This window comes from Drosophila yakuba, chromosome 3L (assembly GCF_016746365.2).
Source record: "Drosophila yakuba strain Tai18E2 chromosome 3L, Prin_Dyak_Tai18E2_2.1, whole genome shotgun sequence".
Taxonomy (NCBI): Eukaryota; Metazoa; Arthropoda; class Insecta; order Diptera; family Drosophilidae; genus Drosophila; species Drosophila yakuba.
The window spans coordinates 21,790,863-21,808,685 of record NC_052529.2 but is presented as its reverse complement, the minus strand read 5'-3'; the positions used below and the strand labels follow the sequence as shown (position 1 = coordinate 21,808,685).

General features: G+C 42.6%; 7 protein-coding genes across 7 annotated transcripts; 4 read left to right on the top strand and 3 right to left on the bottom strand.

Annotated features, from left to right (window-relative positions):
* Positions 1-5,176: 5,176 nt before the first annotated feature.
* LOC6539641 (histidine-rich glycoprotein) lies at positions 5,177-6,417 on the top strand. The gene is made up of 2 exons (XM_002086494.3): positions 5,177-5,806; positions 5,870-6,417. The coding sequence occupies exons 1-2, from the start codon at positions 5,795-5,797 to the stop codon at positions 6,212-6,214; spliced, it is 357 nt and encodes a 118-aa protein (XP_002086530.2). The 5' UTR covers positions 5,177-5,794; the 3' UTR covers positions 6,215-6,417.
* A 3,059-nt stretch (positions 6,418-9,476) lies between these two features.
* On the top strand, positions 9,477-10,170 carry LOC6539487 (neuropeptide-like 3). The gene is made up of 2 exons (XM_002086341.3): positions 9,477-9,568; positions 9,685-10,170. Exons 1-2 carry the CDS (start codon positions 9,557-9,559, stop codon positions 9,931-9,933), a joined length of 261 nt encoding a protein of 86 aa, XP_002086377.1. The 5' UTR covers positions 9,477-9,556; the 3' UTR covers positions 9,934-10,170.
* A 288-nt stretch (positions 10,171-10,458) lies between these two features.
* LOC26534611 (A-kinase anchor protein 14) lies at positions 10,459-11,086 on the bottom strand. Its single transcript, XM_015189571.3, has 2 exons — positions 10,989-11,086; positions 10,459-10,930 (listed from the first exon to the last, which is right to left on the bottom strand). Exons 1-2 carry the CDS (start codon positions 10,998-11,000, stop codon positions 10,532-10,534), a joined length of 411 nt encoding a protein of 136 aa, XP_015045057.1. The 5' UTR covers positions 11,001-11,086; the 3' UTR covers positions 10,459-10,531.
* A 291-nt stretch (positions 11,087-11,377) lies between these two features.
* On the top strand, positions 11,378-12,020 carry LOC6539501 (A-kinase anchor protein 14). Its single transcript, XM_002086354.4, has 2 exons — positions 11,378-11,481; positions 11,543-12,020. The coding sequence occupies exons 1-2, from the start codon at positions 11,470-11,472 to the stop codon at positions 11,939-11,941; spliced, it is 411 nt and encodes a 136-aa protein (XP_002086390.1). The 5' UTR covers positions 11,378-11,469; the 3' UTR covers positions 11,942-12,020.
* Positions 12,021-12,610: 590 nt separating this feature from the next.
* LOC26536058 lies at positions 12,611-13,058 on the bottom strand. The gene is made up of 2 exons (XM_015189632.2): positions 12,948-13,058; positions 12,611-12,887 (listed from the first exon to the last, which is right to left on the bottom strand). Exons 1-2 carry the CDS (start codon positions 12,957-12,959, stop codon positions 12,660-12,662), a joined length of 240 nt encoding a protein of 79 aa, XP_015045118.1. The 5' UTR covers positions 12,960-13,058; the 3' UTR covers positions 12,611-12,659.
* A 2,337-nt stretch (positions 13,059-15,395) lies between these two features.
* LOC6535066 (A-kinase anchor protein 14) lies at positions 15,396-16,211 on the top strand. The gene is made up of 2 exons (XM_002095694.4): positions 15,396-15,491; positions 15,553-16,211. Exons 1-2 carry the CDS (start codon positions 15,480-15,482, stop codon positions 16,012-16,014), a joined length of 474 nt encoding a protein of 157 aa, XP_002095730.2. The 5' UTR covers positions 15,396-15,479; the 3' UTR covers positions 16,015-16,211.
* A 576-nt stretch (positions 16,212-16,787) lies between these two features.
* On the bottom strand, positions 16,788-17,751 carry LOC6535059 (larval/pupal cuticle protein H1C). Its single transcript, XM_002095687.3, has 2 exons — positions 17,468-17,751; positions 16,788-17,402 (listed from the first exon to the last, which is right to left on the bottom strand). Exons 1-2 carry the CDS (start codon positions 17,477-17,479, stop codon positions 16,857-16,859), a joined length of 558 nt encoding a protein of 185 aa, XP_002095723.1. The 5' UTR covers positions 17,480-17,751; the 3' UTR covers positions 16,788-16,856.
* Between the last annotated feature and the right edge of the window lie 72 nt (positions 17,752-17,823).

The following is a 17,823-nucleotide window of genomic DNA, read 5'->3' as shown; positions in this document are numbered from 1 at the left end:
GGCAACTCCACAAATGGCCAACTGACCGAGTGTGGTGGCCACTGCCCACCGAAGACATCGTACCCCATTAGGTTGCAAAAAAAAGAAACCAGTCAAAATGTAATGTCTGTACGACTGGGTTGAGCTCACAGACGTTAGGTTTCTGGCCCACTCGGTCAGTTGGCCAGCAGCCGCCACTTGCAGCACTTCAGGCCGAGACGGGTGTCGCTGAAAATGTGCTTCGCACTTGTCATTTTCCTCCTCGAAGTTGACCGTGAAAACTTCCCCTGGCGGCAACACGCACAGCAGCCTCCGACAAAACCCGCCCAAAGTAGCCCAAGTTCAATGGAAACGCACTTGCGTGTATCTGTCATGGCCAAAACATAACTGGCTCTGGTGTCTGGGGGCAGGGGGATTTGCCTCTTCGGCTGTTGCGTCTGCGGGAGAAGGCCAACATAGGCGGAGGAGGAGGTAATGGAGGTAGTAATGTAGGAGCTCATGGTTATGGTATCGTCACCGGCTTGAGAAAGGAATGTGCGCAAACTCGCTGGCCAATTTGGTTGCCCATCACGTCGGCCAACGAACGCGAACGCCAAACGAAATGAAAATTAATTTCTTCATATTTAAGCAAGCCTTACAGTGGGCTTTTATGCTTACTCAATTTCGCTTTCAGTGCGGAGGTGAGTAGGGTAATACCATCACCAGAATTTTGGCAAGTTAGATCTAGAGAACTAGTTCTTTACTTTTCGAAGTGAGTAACTACGTACAAGAAAGCATACATTTTATTTTCAATCTGCAATATAAGTATGCATTTGTATAATTTCACATATGTACTTCTTTAATAAGTAAAGTGTTAACAATATTGAAAATATAAAATTAATTTTATTACATTTTTCGTTATTCTGCAGTTGTACACTATTTTTTGAATCCTATTTCTCTGTCAGTTTACATTTAGCATATACCTATAAGCCGAATTGATCTCCGAATATACCTCGCATTGCTGTATGTGCTATTTCTCTGGGCAACAGCACCACTCCCTTCCTTTCTCCACCCCTTTTTTTCCGTTTGTATTTTCTGGTTATGCTAATCTCGGCCTGCAATTGTCTGGCATAACAATGGCCAGCTAGACGGGCCAGCGATAAAGCACCAGAAGGCGCAGACCCAAAGCCCGCCACAGTCGCAGCCACATCCCACATAGAACCGCACTCGGGACTGGTCTGGAGTTCCGCTTTGTGTAATAAGCAAACATCGATTGCGATTGCGATTGCGCAGGCGCGCAAATCACTCATACGGTGGTGGGTTAAAAGATCGTTAAAAAGGGGTTAGCATGATGATTTACCAACCAAAACTCGTAGTGCTTTGATCTAGGACTTTGGCGACACCTTACCTTACATCCTTTTTTTAATGACCCCCCCTGAATCACCCCATTTGCCACTGCCCACAAGTAACAAACACAACTGTACCTCCTAAGGTGTTCAACTGGAGTTTTATTCGCCGCTGTTATGGTGATTTGTCAGCAATTTTTAGCATGATTAATGAATGTTTCGATCCGGCAACACAACTCCCTTTTCTCCCTCCCGCCGCTTTGTTAGCCGAAATTCTTGAGTGACTTTTAATAGATTTGAGTCTATTTCTGGTGAATTCTTTGACAATATCCGGGCTGTGTGCGCCAACATCTGTGTTACATTTCTGTATCTTTTTTGGGATCTCGAGTGGTACTGCTCAGGGGGTAATGTACGCCTTATGGCCAGCAGGCAAGTGACAGTTCTGTGGCTGTTTTGGTCTCTTTTTTAGTTTTTTAACATTGCATTGCATAAGGCTGGATACAAGAGCACTAACCATATTAAGAAACTGCCAGGCAATTATCATACAGGGAACCAGTTCCCCGGCAAACTCGGTTCGATCGCCTGTAATCGCAACCGCTTAGCACCAAACTCAATTTCGCTTTTAATTAGAGACATTCGAGCTGATCTCGGCTTAAACGTAATGAACAACAATTAGCCGCGCTTAAAGATCAATTACTCGGGAGTAAAAAAACACTTGTTGACAGTCTTTAAGCGTCATTACTCTTCAGTCTTGTTCTTACCTTAATTACCTCTATTTTTCAGAGTTTCCGAGTCTTTCAATATCAACTTCTGATCGGTCATTGCACTTTTGCGATTATACACGTTACTGGCTGAAAGGTCGCCTTAGATCACACGGAAATGATGTAAATAATGTATAGAAATTATAAACGAGGAAGTAGTTGCTGGACGTCAATTGAGAAAAATAAGTCAAATGGTATGGAAATAAAGAGCAAATATCACGATCAGAAAGAAAACCCAACTTATTTCTTAGTAGATAGGAATCTCGATAATTTTACATGAATTTGAGAAATAATTCTTACGATCGCCATTTTTATGTTGTTTGTTTATTATTGTTGTTTATTATGACTTGTTGAACGGAAAACAAATAGTTCAGTTTTATTAGACGTTTATATTTCTTTAAGCAAGTATAATAAAAATCTGAATAGTTATTTTTTATAACCTGACAGTAAAATCCCGCCTGTGCCTTTGCTAGAAGCTAGTCGACCTACCTTTCCGCCGCCTACAGAAGGGATTCAAAACTAAGCCCATTAACTTGTCCATAAACTTAAGTACAAAAGCATTCCGTTAGCAGTGCAGACACCTTTGAATGACTCAAAATTAGTTTAACATTATGTTACGTGAAATTGAATATTTCTGATAGAGCGTTGTTGGCCAAGCCCGATCTGACGGGTTGGCAATGTAGTTGCCAAACACTCCCGGGCCAGCCACAAATGATACGACCTGTCCTGTTGGCACAGTTCACTCAGGTGTCAGAGCGCTGGACACTCAGAAACTCAGATGGAGTCGGAAACTCCGGCCAGAAGGAGCATTACGCAAATGGCAATCGGTGGTGAGAAATGTGCTGCAGCTGCGGCAAGTAGAGCGGTGCCCCACGCCGCACAATACTCGTATATAAAATTCATTTTCATTTCCAGGGGGCCCCTCGAGTAATTACGTTCGACTAACTCGCAGACCGAGGTGCCTGCCTGCTGGCTGCCACTCTGGCGTATACTCAACGAGAACACCTAACAGGTGGCCAAGCGACCAATTGGCCATTGGCCACTCGCTAAGGTCAGATGTGTCCATCAATTGAGCGGCATTCTCGGATTGGAAGTGCTGCGTCAGCGGATGCCTGAGTTGGTTCACAATTTAATTGCAATAACATTGAAAATAACTCGAGATTCCAAGTCGAAGATAAGGAATGCGGACTGCGAACTGCGGCTCCCACTAACCCACTGAACTGCATCGGGCATTTGGGTGGAGTGCTGCAGCACTCCACTGTTGCAGTTGCAACATAGTCACTCGCTGCAACCCGTTTATGCCGCAGATGCAGTGCTTCCTGGTCGAGATAAGTCAAGCAATTGAATTCATTTTGGGCTCCATTTTTCCCGTTTTTTTGGGAGTGCTGACCAGGGACCCCAGCGAATTCTTGTGCAAATATTTACCCACCTTAATGCAAATCATGATTAATTTGCCACACTATTATAGCGATGCCTAAAATTATACCCTCGCACGCTGACATTTTAGCACTTGCCGTCCGAGTTGCCTGTCAAAATACCAAACGACATTCTAATGAGCTCGTGCTCTCGACTCAAGTGTTCTAGTTTGCCATGGAGTTGTATCTGTATCTGAATCTGAAGCTGAATCCGCTGCCGTTCGTGAACTTTGCAGCGATGAGATGACAGGGCGCGAATGGAAGCCTTAAATATCACAATCGATGGCAGACTGAAGCGAAGCTGAGCAACTGCAGTCAATACCATAGGTGTATAAGGATGAGCTCTGAGGCGAATATGTTCAATTAGGTAACATACAATTAGAAAAATGGGCCTTTAGGAGCAGAAATTTATTTAATTGTTTATCAAAGCAGTTAATTGCTTAACACCTTATTTACCGCTGTGATGAACAAGCTATTGTTTGTTCTAATATGAATACTTTTAATGATTATTAAAATATAAATTAAATTATTAAAAATGTAAGTACACTTTATTTTATCTGTGTATAAGCATTAAAAAACCATTAGGCCAATTTATGGAGATCATATTTTAGACAATAAGTCCCGATAACCATTCTAATCAAGGTTAAAGGTTAATTTATAAAATAATAGTTCAATAATAGAAGGTACGAAGTAGTATGGCTATTAGGATAATTGTCTGAACTGTTGAAAAAACTGAAACTAAAACATGTTTTCCCACAATTATTACAAATTATTAAAGCTATTATTTCGATCGCGGCTGTATGCATATGACGACAACAAGCTTTATATATCTCGATTCTTACACACTCAGAAAAAAAAGGTCTTTTCCTGCGTATTCTCAGACCCAGAGATAAAATAGAAGAAATAGACGTAGACAACTAATTTCCACGACAAAAAATTGAAACAATTAAATTGGCGAGTGTGAATTTCCGTTAACCAAGAAACGAAAACAAGAGACCCAAAGAACTATAAAAAACAAGAAACAAAAATGCGATGCTGTAAAACCAACAGCAATTTGCGGGCCAAAAACTTCAAGTAGTCAAGGTCGCAACGGCAAATGTAACACTGGCATAAATTATGCTACTTACTGTACAGATGCAGTTACTATATACATAGATACATAGACACTACTTCAGAAATACAGAGACAATTTGCAATAGTTTTTACATTGGTCTAACGGAAAGAGCGAGTTGCAAGCTCAAATTGCAAAAAAGTTGCAGCAGATGGAGCAACAATTACAATTACCAATTGCAGCAGACGAGCATCGAGAACAGAACGTCGACATTCGCTGGGACATTATAATATTATAAGACTTGCCAAAATAAACAAATAAATACAACCAGCGACAACCTTAGGAAAAGCTCTATGAATGAACACACAAGCGGCTACTCTTCACTTAATTGAGGTACATTAGCAATGCGAAAAAGTTGACTAAAACTTGCTTACAAAAACAGAACCCAGCTGAACAGCTAATCGAGCAATACATGACAAACATTCATAAGCAATAAAACAATTTAAGCCACTTAAAAATATTAAAAAACTTACATTTTTAAAGAAATAAATATCTCCGTAGCCAGGATAAGTAATTCAACGAAAATTATTTAAATGGTGAATTGTTTGTTTATTTGGTACCTTAAATGTTTTTTAAGCGTTTTTAAGCTAATATTTGTTCTGCTTCTATGCATTGTCTAAAAATTACAAATAGAATAATAGTACTTACCACGAGATAGTAAATTATTTAATTCCATTATGAGTAATGTACTTTTCTCTTACAGTTCCCATCGAGACTTCAGTTAGGGCATCCCCACATCACCGCCGTCTCTCGTGTCTGCCACCTCATTGAACCCAACTGTGGCAGAGTTCAGCGCTTTGGATTGGGATTGGGATTGGAAGGGGTCGATGGATGGAGCGACTCAGACTGCGGGTAAACAATGCGGCGCTTGACAAAACTGTGTGCGAAAAAGGCAGACAACGCAAAAACAACAATCGAAATGAAAAACGAAACGAGCTGCAATTACAACGGCAGCCTCTTCAGGCGGCAGACTGCAAACTGCGGATGCAAACGCAAGGTTCCACAACATTGAAGCCTCTCAGCAGCGGCGGATATGGCAACGAGAGCATCTGCATCTGCAGCGGAATCCGCAGCTGTTGCTGGTAGCCAATTGGCTAGGTGGCAAGTGAATAAAAGCCACCTCCACACCATCGAGTGGCATCAGTTGTAGGCAGCGAGCTACCAAGACCAAGACCAACCACCGAGGATTAAACCACCCACAAGATGATGAAACTGGTAAGGATATCGCGGATCAACTCTGGCTGAGAACCAATCTGAGGATATATAATCAACTCATAGGTACTGTCGCTACTCTCCATTTGCGCCTTGGCGGCAGCTCGTCCTGGATTCCTGCATGGCCACCACCACCACTTTCCTGAGATCCCCTACTATCCTCACCACCATCATGTAGAACCACTGCACTACCACCTGCCCGCTGCCGTCTCTCACCAGAGCTCCACGGTGGTGCACAGTGTGCCGCACCACATAATCAAGCCGGTCCTGCTGCCCACTGTGGTGAAGACAGTGGTGCATCCACCCATCATAAAGGCTTACCATCCTGCGCCAATCATCAAGGCCTTCCATCCCTACGATCCCTTCCACCTGCACCACCATCACGACTTCCACGATTACCACCTCCACTAATCTACGAACCTGACGATTGACTGATGATTGATAACGATAACTGAATGCCGATAACGACGACGGGGAAAATGCAACCTGTGTATGCTGTGTATGTTTGCGTGTGTCGATTGTACATGTGTAAGGACCAACTGGAGGTTTCGCTGTAAGCTGCTGAATATTCTATTCTATCTATAAAGCTGTACATAAAAGATACAACACCTGAAGGTGGTTATTTGAATTGGGATAATGAAGAGCACAGCTCTTAAAGGACTATCGGAAAAAAGAGTTTAAGATACATAGAAGATAGTAAATGGAAATAGCAAGATGGATAATTTTATTTAATCAAAGGAATGTACGCACATCTGTCACGTTTTGGTATCACGGAAATCTCTGCGGCTAAAATAGATTCAATCACAATTATAATTATAACAAGCTATTTCTGTATTACCCCGGATAAAATATTACTGCACTTACACAATTGAAATTAATCTTCTCTTCCTTTAGGTGGGAAATTAATACGTAAAGTGACGTCAAATCCGATCGGATATCTGTGTCGCGAACTCGCACAAATATTACTTCCTTATATAGCTGACATAATTAGCCCCTGGGTAATAGTAATTAACCGAAAAAACCATTCGATACAATCGATGGGGGATGGGGGATGGCACATTTCCTATGGAGACAACACACGTTGCCACTACATGTGGCAACCAAATGATTTTTCTGTTATGCAAATCAGTGCATAAGCAGATGATGGATGTCTCTGTGTCTGCAAGCGGGACGAAGGTGGGGAATGCATAGCACTCGTATGGGCCAATCGAGGTGATAAATAGTTGTTGCTGCCACCGTTGCATGTAAGTTTCCATTGTAGACATGCAGCGTATGAAAACACAATCAGAAGGGATCCAGATCTATTTCAAGTTCAAGTCTGTTCAAGTTCTGGCTTTTGCAACTGACTTTCTGTTTTGCATAAGCCAATGCAAATCGCCACCGTACTTTACCCACACACCCGTCGTTTAACTCGCTTTCGGAATCAGCTTAATCGGCAAACATTGCCATAAAGCCAGTCTAATGGGATACTCAAACAGTTAATGTGACATTAACATCAATTAGATATTACCAATTGCCAATGAATATATGTTGATTGCGGGGTAGGGCAAAAGCAGAGGTGTTTCACAAAGGGGTTTATATCAGAGAACTGCAAGAGTGTAATTTTTTGCCACCCTGATCACACTCAACAATTTTGAGTGCGGGTGCCACTCACACCAGTCATCGCGGGTACATACAAACACCCGCTCAAAATATTCGGGTGTCTGCAAACACCCTGGTGCCTGCGCACCCGAATCAATGCGGCACCCTACGTCGCGGGTGCCGATCACACTCGCCACTCATAACGAAGGGTAGAGAAGGCAAACATGCAGAAAAAGGCAAGTGCCTTTTTTCTCGGAAACACCCGGGTGTCTGGCAAAACACCCGGGTGTTTGTCATTGCTAAAAATAGGGTGTCTCCAAACACCCGGGTGCGGAGACTCCCGCTGTTTAGCGGGTACACTTAGGGTGCCGGTGGCTTGCTGCAGTTCTCTGGTTTATATACTATGACTACCACCTAGTGCGCTCCTGTTTTTTATACAAGCCAATACTTCCTTGTTTGGTGCATTAAAATCAAATCAGAATCAATATCATTCAGTAAATAACCCTGAAAAAGTTTCGCTTTTTGTTTTGGCCAGGCTTTTCAACGCCGAAATTAACCGCAAATCGGTTATGGTTTAAGCCAACTTTTTGGAATGGTTCGCTGACCGGCAAACGAGGCAAATGAAATAAAATAATAAACAAATAGATTCGGCAAGGTAACTGCGGTTTTTATAGTATTGTACGGGCACGTGATTCGGTAGCTCATTAAAGGTAAACAAACGAGCAATTGGCAAAAGCGGTGGGGTCTAACTTATGCCATTTATGAGTATAGGATAGCTTATACACATTAGTTCAAACTGACTCACAAAGCAATAAATCATTTAACTAAATTAAATCTATGTCCAAAGCTGGCGAAATAGAAAACTTGACTAGTTCTGACACTATAGCTAGCTTGATGTTTCAGTTATGTATTCGTACAACAATTTGGAGGTACTATAAAATTAATTAAAAAAACGAAAATAATTGAAATACATTGTTAAACAAAGTGCTTAAATTGCTGTTACATATTTCTGTATGATTTTTAGACTCTCAGATTAATTCACAGAGCAAGGGTGTATAGTGTCAAAAAGTTGCTAGCAAAAGTGGTATGCCTTAAAAAATGTTTCTTGGAATTGCAAATATATTTCCTGATCTGCAGCACTTGACGGCATTGTAATAACTCACTACCCGCGACAGTGATCATAAAATGTATCTGATGTGCTGGTGTCGCAGTATTGCACAAGACAAAATCGCTTTGGAGACAATTTCTGTCGATTGGCCGAGCCCCGGGGCAAGTTGGCTGATCAACCGAACTACCAACTGACCGCCGGCGTTATTGGCAAGTCACATTAATCAACGTTTCGCCAAGTTGGGAACTTAATTTATGCAAGCCAAAAGTGCAAAGAGCAAGCCTCCCCTCCTCTTCCCCCGTTAACTAAACTGAGCCGCTTGAGTAAATTCTTTTCTTGGACTTATATTACATATTTCCCCCCTGACATGATTCTATTTATTTGTTTGCTTAATTGCGCGACGCATGCAACAGTGTCAAGTATAAGCCGCACAGTCCCCATAGCAAGTGAGATTCCGGAACGAGGAGGGAGTGAGTCCACTTAGAACATGTCTCGCATTGCATAAATCATAAGGCGGCAAAATCGAGTAGAATCAAATCAGATCGCATTGAAGTAGCCAGTCAACTGAGGGAGAACGAATGCAGTGGGGGAAAAGTCTCAACAGTTTGGGAACATTCGATTTTTTAGTTATTAAATTCCAATAGTTATGCCGAGACACATGTTTAGGAATAATACATCACAGTTTCTGATGATGGCTGTATGATATAGAATAACGACTAAATTGAGGTCATAGGTTGAGATCATCATTATGTCCAATTAATGTAAATGAAGTCAATGTTATTTGTATTAAATAGAATATATTTTTCTCTGTGCATTTCGGTAACCCGAGAACCTGCCCCCGGAAGGGTTTTCATTCGGCTCGACTTAGTTGGTTCTGTGTGGCTTAACTTGGCTTGAACGCTGCGGAAAATGTGTTTGTTGCCGGGTGAAATGAGTGCAGAGTGCAGAGGCGTGTTGGCGACCCATTTGGAGAGCGCCAACTGCAGCTCTGATTATTCCGTATAAATAGGCCAGTCCGGAGTGCAATTCTATGTCAAATCGTTGCAAACCATCAACAAAACAAAATGTTCAAGCTGGTGAGTTCTTAAAGCCAACAAAGAAAATTCTTTGTATGAAAAGGATTCTAAAAAGTGGAGACATGCTGATAAAAGTGGCATCCTTCTAATATATAACTATTTACACTTTTCCCCAGTGCGTCTTCGTTGCTCTCCTTAGCCTGGCTGCTGCGGCCCCAGCTCCCGCTCCTGCTCCTGGACTTATTGCTCCTGGCCTGGTTGCACCTGGAATCTGGGGACCCACCGTCGTCGGATCGCCTCTGGTTGCTCCCCAGGTTGTGAGCGTGGTGCCAGGCGCTATTTCCCATGCAGCCATTACCCAGGTGCATCCTTCTCCTCTGCTGATCAAGAGCGTCCATGGCCTGGGACCCGTTGTGATCGGTTAATCGGGATCCAGTTACCCATTGGAGATCCAACCACTCACATATCTCACCCACACGACAGCCAATCAGCCCCGTTCTACCATAACATTTCCTGCGGATTACTTCAACCACAAGTCCTGTGCCCTGTTTATAATGCCAGCAAATTCAGCAATGAGAAGAAAAAATCACAAAAAAAGTTTAGACACTAAAATACATTTCAAGCAATAAATTACCTACCATACTTGTTATAGCGAGCGAAAAGGATTTTGCATTTATTTCACTTCAATTGATTTCTATATCAGACCAAAAGTATACTCGAATAATGTCAAAAGAGGTAAGTATAAGACTTTTATAAGTGGATCCGAAATAAAGAATTTTACTTTGGTCCCTGCTTTAATATACTATTTTTAAAAAACTTTTTATTATATCTGTGGAATTTTAAAAAATAAAATAAAAAAATTAAATATAAATATAAATTCCATTAATGCCAAATAAAGCTAGTATAATTAAAACTTTTTTTATGTTTTGAAAATAATAAAACACAATTGATTAACTTGTTATGACAAAACGAAAAACATTTATTTAAACAAAAAATCGTCAATACTGTATCACATTTGCGTCCTTAGTGGTGCAGGGTGTAGGCCAGAGGAGCGGAGTGCACCACAGACTTGACGAGGGGAGCGGAGTGGACCAGAGGCACAGAGTGCACCACAGGAGCGGAGTGCACCACCGGCACAGAGTGGACGACTGGAGCAGCGTGGACAACGGGCACGGAGTGAACCACTGGAGCAGCGTGGACAGCAACGGCGGGATGGGAGTAGGTGGTGGTCTTTACGATGGGAGCAACCACTGGCTGCACCACCGCTTTGCTGTGCACCTGGGTGATGCTCTGGTGGGAAACCGCGGAGGGAGCTGAGTGCACCACCGATCCAACCTTGGCCAAGACGGGCTCGTGCACCACATGGTGGGTCTCGATCAGACCGGCGCTGGCGGTGGCGACCAAGAGAGCGATGACAGCAACCTTGACAAGTAAAATGTTAATGTAGATCTTCAAATTTTTATGAATCCTTCGAACTTACAAATTTGAACATCTTGAATAAGTTTTGGTTGGTTGGTTGTTTTTGGGGTAAGCTCAGAGAGATGACTGATGCTGGTGGAACGTGCAGATGGAGTTTATATAGCGACTAGCAGCGCAGGCTAAGGGCTCAAACAGCAAGAGACTTCGGTATACGAAGTTGTCTACCTTGAGGGGCTTTTGATAAGGCACCACATACTTCAGACTTCGGGCTCCAACGATCTGAGCTTTTGGGTTTCGGTAGCTGCAGCAAAGAGAAATCATAATGAGCTTACTCCGACTCGATTTTGGATTCCGAATCTCCATCTGATCAAGCTTGGGTCATGCAGGGGCGTATTGAAGGTCAGCGATTGGCTTTAAAGCGTTGGCATCACTGGACTTGAGGTTCTATATAAGTTGTGTTGGCTGTTCCAAAATATCATCAGTTATCCAACGAATCTTTTCAAGCAACCAGCAGCACTTGCTTCAAAAATACCTATATCAACATGTTCAAATTCGTGAGTATCATAGCGAATTTTATTCTCTGGAGCTGAAGTAAACAAAGTTTATTCGCAACAGATCGCAGTCCTCGCTCTCCTGGTCGCCACCGTCAGCGCCGGTCTGATCGAGACCCACCATGTGGTGCACGAGCCCGTCTTGGCCAAGGTTGGATCGGTGGTGCACTCAGCTCCCTCGGCGGTTTCCCACCAGAGCATCACCCAGGTGCACAGCAAAGCGGTGGTGCAGCCAGTGGTTGCTCCCATCGTGAAGACCACCACCTACTCCCATCCTGCCGTTGCTGTCCACGCTGCTCCAGTGGTTCACTCCGTGCCCGTTGTCCACGCCGCTCCAGTCGTCCACTCTGTGCCGGTGGTGCACTCCGCTCCTGTGGTGCACTCTGTGCCTCTGGTCCATTCCGCTCCCCTCGTCAAGTCTGTGGTGCACTCCGCTCCTCTGGCCTACACCCTGCACCACTAAAGCCTTTAAATTGTTTGTTTGTTAACCAGTTAAATGAAAATAAAATAAAACTCTGAAAAGTATTATTGATCTTAAAGTACGAAATATGTTGTATATCTTTATAAATGGGATTTAGAACTGGAAGTCTAATTTTATATTATAAATTACTTTTAATATGTCTACAACATCTTGAAAAACTTGACATCCTTTTATACAAATTCAAAAATTATAAGTTCCAATAATAGGTGGCTCTTTTAAAAATTTAAAAATAAAAACATTTTTCCAACGTGTGGGCGTGGCATTTTTGGGCGGTTTGTGGGCGTAAGAGTGGTAGTGGCAACATGATTAGACAAGTTTGCTGGCTTTATAGTTTCTATTATCTCGACGTTCATATGGACAGGCGGACATGTCCAGATCGATCCTGATCAAGAATATATATATACATACTTTATATGATCGGATAAGCTTCCTTCTGCCTGTTACATACTGTTTAACGAATCTAGAATACCCTTTTACTCTACGACTAACGGGTATAATAATGTAGCATCGTTTTTATTTATATATAAGTTAAAGCTATTGAAGTAAAATATATTACCAACTATCTAATGTAACCAAAACTTCAAATTCAACTTTAACCAAGCATCCTAATCTATACCGAATAAATCAACTGAATCCTTTCAAACGTTTAAAAATGTACAACAATTTATTCAATCAATAACAAAGCAAAAACAACGCATGGCTAGTTCCCCAACGTAAAAGGTTTGCCATAAAAGCAAAGTTCAAGCCGAGAAGACATCCAATCGCCTGAGGTTAATGTGGGCAGATCCCTTGTCAAACTCCGATTACAAAAAGTGAGGTGGTGGCCAGAACAGTCGGAAACTTGGTCCACAGCAGGAAATGTCAGATTATGATGGATTTGGCAGGCCTGAACCAAAGCAAGGGCAACGATTACCAAGGTGTAGAGCAGCTGCAAAGAAATTAAAAATAAATTCAATTTGTAAATTTAATTCATAAACATAACACTTACCATTCTATGCATGTTGAGGCAGTTGAAATTGGATCTAGTCTTAGTTTGAATTTGGCTCTGCGAAACTCCAGTAAGAACTCATGACCCATTGAGGCCTACGCACCGTTTATATAGCCCACTTGTCAATAGATTTGCCAAAATGACAAATGACACGCCAAATTTAACGAAGGTCTTACAGCGGGTTTACTTAGCAAATCGATTGAATGGACCACGAAACAGTTTTGACGATTCGATTACTAATCCGTAAAATATAACAATTAGAACTGAACTGAGGCTTATCTAAAGAAATATTAAAAGTCGCGAATATTATTCGTGGATAAATAAAAGAATACTTTAAAGCTCTAACAATTTTTAAAAATATATAAATATACCAATAATTTAATTAGCAAAACGCTTTTAGAAAAAACACTTTTTTTAAATTTCTTTTAATATTATATTGTGAAATTGACAACAATCAGAGCCCGAAGCTTTGAATTACATGTTGTAAATTAATAAATTTAGCTAAAATATGTTAACCCAAGTATCTTGTTTCCCAACCCATAATATATCGCTGCTACAAGCTATTAACAAATATAAGCACATAAATAACATAAGTCAGCAACGTGTTTTTTATCCTGCGATGACTGATTGAAGTGTTCGAACCACAACCGTAAAATAACAATCGGCAACCATCGCTCTATAAAATTACAGGGACCGCAAATTAATTTTCTGGGTATTTATTTTCCACATTACCAGATGCCAGATGCTTATCTTAAGTACGTGTAACTGTCGCTCGATCCAAAGTCGAGCCCCGAAAACTGAAAACACAATGACACAGCCGGCGAAACCACAGCGTCCAGCTCCAAATTGTGGGTTAAGTGCGCGTGGGGCTTGTCCGGCGGATAACCTTGACATAGGGACTGGGTCTGAATCTGAATCCGAATCTGAGCTTGAGACTATGACCGAATCGGGGAATCGGAGAATCGGGGAATGGGGGCTCTTTATCTGTCACTCGAGCGGCACTTAACAGCCGCTGCAGTTGGAAGGTGGAAGTTGGTAGCCGGGTCTTTATGGCCTGGCCATGAATCACTTGAGGAGCCGCAGCCATCAACTGGACGAAGTCGATGTTGCAATCCGAATCCAAATACGGCTCCAGCTTCAATTTGAATGCAGGCGTACGCTTATAATTTACTGCGCTTTTGTTTGCGACCCGCTCGATGAAGGGCAAAGTTTCGAGGGTTTTGATTTGGGTCAAGTTCAGGGTTCATATAAAGTGAGCTGTTCCGTACCGATCTGAATTTGAAGAAAAAATATTTAATTAGTAGAGAATTTAGGACATTAATATCCCTTACTTAACTATTAAAGTAAAATTCAATAATGAATGTAAACAATACAAAACCATCCTTTAAATCAAGTCCCTCTTTGATTTGTAACGCAATCATAAAATTGATTTGTCATTTAATCTATCATTATAAGCTTTTTTCAGATCTATTTATAACAGCAAAGAGAAACGCCCAAGGACGAAAATACAAATATATTTATTTTTAGACCAACTTATACTGTTCTTGCGGCATTATATAATTTTGTTCTATCAGAATTTCGTGTTCAACAAGTTTCCAAAAATCAGGTTTGCTCTTAACCCGAGACCATCGTGTGTCCCCAAAAAATAGCGACATCTAAGCCCTGACCTAGTCATTTATTTCTAGAATTAAATAAGCAATTAATTTGCAAAGGGCACCTTTATTCTTAGCGCATTCGCTTAGTTCAAGACCAAGTCAAGGTAACCGACAATCACACACCTCCTTTCGTCGACAATTGTCCGGTCCCAACCTTTGATTATCTCCTGCTGTCATTGTTACCGATGTTATTTGAGCAACTCTTATCAAATGCCTCATCGATGGTATCTACACATTTGCACACATTGGCGTACTCATTAATTATGTGGTAAAAGGTCGCATAACGAGCACTGGGAGACACATCCCATACCCACAAGCACACACTCACCAGACAAGATGGGGATGAATCCCCAAGACGAGAATGCAACTAAATTACGCGGCGGATCAAGTGATTGTTAAAGGCCAACGAGAAGGAAGATGTAGTGTCGCCTGGTGAAGTGCAAGGACAAGGATATAAGGATAGCCCACGCACTCAATGGGAGCCCAGCATCTGCGGGCTCATTTGCGTAAGCGACCGCATCTAAGGCCAATTACTTGGCCCATTGTCGATTGATTGGCCTGGCTTGTTGTCCCGACTTCTCGACTTCCTACCAATCACCCACACACAGAGCCAAAGCTGCTGGAACCTAGGTCAGTTAACGAACTGCGTCTTTGATAAGCGCTTAGAAGCCAGAAAGCTGAATGCTGAAAACCCGAATAGGTGTTTTACTCAAAAACCTAAACCGGTTGGCGGCTCAAGTTCAGCCAAGTACTTGCGACAAACAATTGGGCTTTGGACCAAACTAGCCAACTATAAAAGCCCCGCGTTTGGCCTGTCATCATCAGCAGTTGCAATCAATTCAGCAATCACAGCAAACCCCCAAAAACCCATCCAAAGATGTTCAAATTCGTGAGTTGCCCAGGAGATGGAAGCTGAGTGCTGTCCTGTAACCCATTATCCTCCTCCACAGGTCGCCTTCTTTGCCTGCCTGGCTGTGGCCGCCGCTGCTCCCGGCCTGATTGCCGAGACCCACTCGATTGTTCAGCCGGCGATTCTTGCCAAGACCGCCTACGTGGACACCAGCGCCTCCTCGGCCATCACACACCAGAGCAACGTGAACCTGGTACGCAAGGTGCCAGTGGTCTACTCCGCCCCGGTGGTTCATGCTGCCCCGGTGGTTCATGCTGCCCCGGTGGTTCATGCCGCCCCAGTGGTTCATGCCGCTCCCCTGGTCAAGACTGTGATCCCTGTCGCTCCCGTCATTAAGACTGTGGTGCCCGCAGCTCCTCTGGTCCACACTGTCGTCCCTGCCGCTCCTCTGGTCAAGACAGTCATCCCAGCTGCTCCCATCATCAAGACCGTGATCCCAGCTGCCCCTCAGGTCCACACTGTCCACAGCGCTCCAGTGGTGTACTCTGTCTACCACAAGTAAATGGATTGAAAGCGAGCTCACATGGTTACGATAAGTTTGTTTAACGAGAAAATAAAAAAAAAATGCAAATTCAATTTAACTATGATTTTTTTAGATAGTTATAAAATATTATAGCTTTAAAAATTCCGTAACCTAATTGCTCCCACTTACAGGCCTTGATTTAAAAGAAGAGAAGACGATATAGTCGATTTGCTCAACTATCAGATACACGGTTAGTAGGAACAATTTCAACATCTTGTTGGCATAGAAATTGCTTTTAAAGTTTCCGGTTTTCAAAGTTCATAAGGACGATGAAATTAAAGAGAGACCAGATCGACTAGGCTAATTATTCTGATCAAAAATATACTTTTATATACTTCATACGGTCGAAAACGCGTCCTTCTACCTCTTATATACTTTTGGTACAAGTAGCGGTTATAACCATGTTTAATAAATGTAAATTTTACAGCATTGGAAAAAGTACAATAGGCATTTACTTATACACAAGTTTACAAGCTTGCAATTTATATATTAACCGAGAAAAAAATTGTTTACAATAATTGTCTTGCATAATTTATTTTTGGAGCTGCCTCTGTGCGGTCTTACTGTTGTGTTATATTTTTTATTTATTTTAAGTTTTGGCACTCCGCTACTGGCTCGAGATTGCCAATGAATACTAATGAATGACAAACTAAAAGCCTTTGAAGTAGATTATTTAAATGCTAATTGGATTGAATCAAATCGATCTGCCAATCAATCTGTTGCCAAAAACGATCAATTCGCAAAATTTCACATTTTCTATTTTCAACAATTAAATTTATTCAAAGAAGCAATCATAACAATCCGTTCAAGCAAAAGGTTTCCTAATGGTGGTAGACATGGGCCTCTGGAGCAGCTGCGACGGCGACAGTCTTTACCAGGGGAGCAACCACCGGGGTGATGATGGTCTTCTGGTGGTGCACCTGGGTGTGGCTCTGGTGGGAGATGGCATGGGGCAGAGCCTTCACCACGGGGACGGCAGCCACATGGTGGACAGCGGGTGCGACATAGGTCTGGTGGTGCACCACGGGCACGGTCTTGATGAGGGGCACCACTGGAGCTACGTGCTTAACCACGGGAACGATGGGAGCCACATGCTTGACCACGGGAACGATGGGAGCCACATGCTTGACCACAGGAACCACTGGAGCCACAGTCTTGATCACGGGAACAGCTGGCACCACATGCTTTACCACTGGAGTGAGCACCGCCTGGTTGTGGTACTGGGTGAAGCTCTGGTGGGAGGTGGCCAGGGGGGCACTGTGCACTACGGCACCCACTTTGGCCACAACGGGGGCGATGGCCACAGGGTGCTCCTCAATAAATCCCGGAGCAGCGGCAGCAATGGTAGCTAGGGCACAGATGGCAATCTGAATTTGAGAACAGCAAATTAGATTCTGAAAAATATCCTCAAATCCCATACTCTTATACTCACGAAGCGGAACATGTTGATTTGGTTTGAGAAGGTTTGAAGTCGACGAGTGACTGTTGCTGATTTCAAATCAAGTCTACGGCTTTATATGGCCAAAAATTCGCCAGCCGGATTGTCCTTCAGCAAAAACCAACTAATGAGCAATTGGCAAAAACTTGTTTGCTTTACATTGAACTTGAACCCGGCGCTAAACCAAACATCTGCGAACCCTCACTTGCAATTCACCAGCCGACAATCAATTGTCGTTGGGCCCAAAAAGGTTTTCAAAGCCTGAACAATAACCCAGAAGATTAATACCATAAACATAATGTTAGTTCAGGTTCAGAGAGCCCAGGCGAAGGTCTTGCGATTCAAGACAG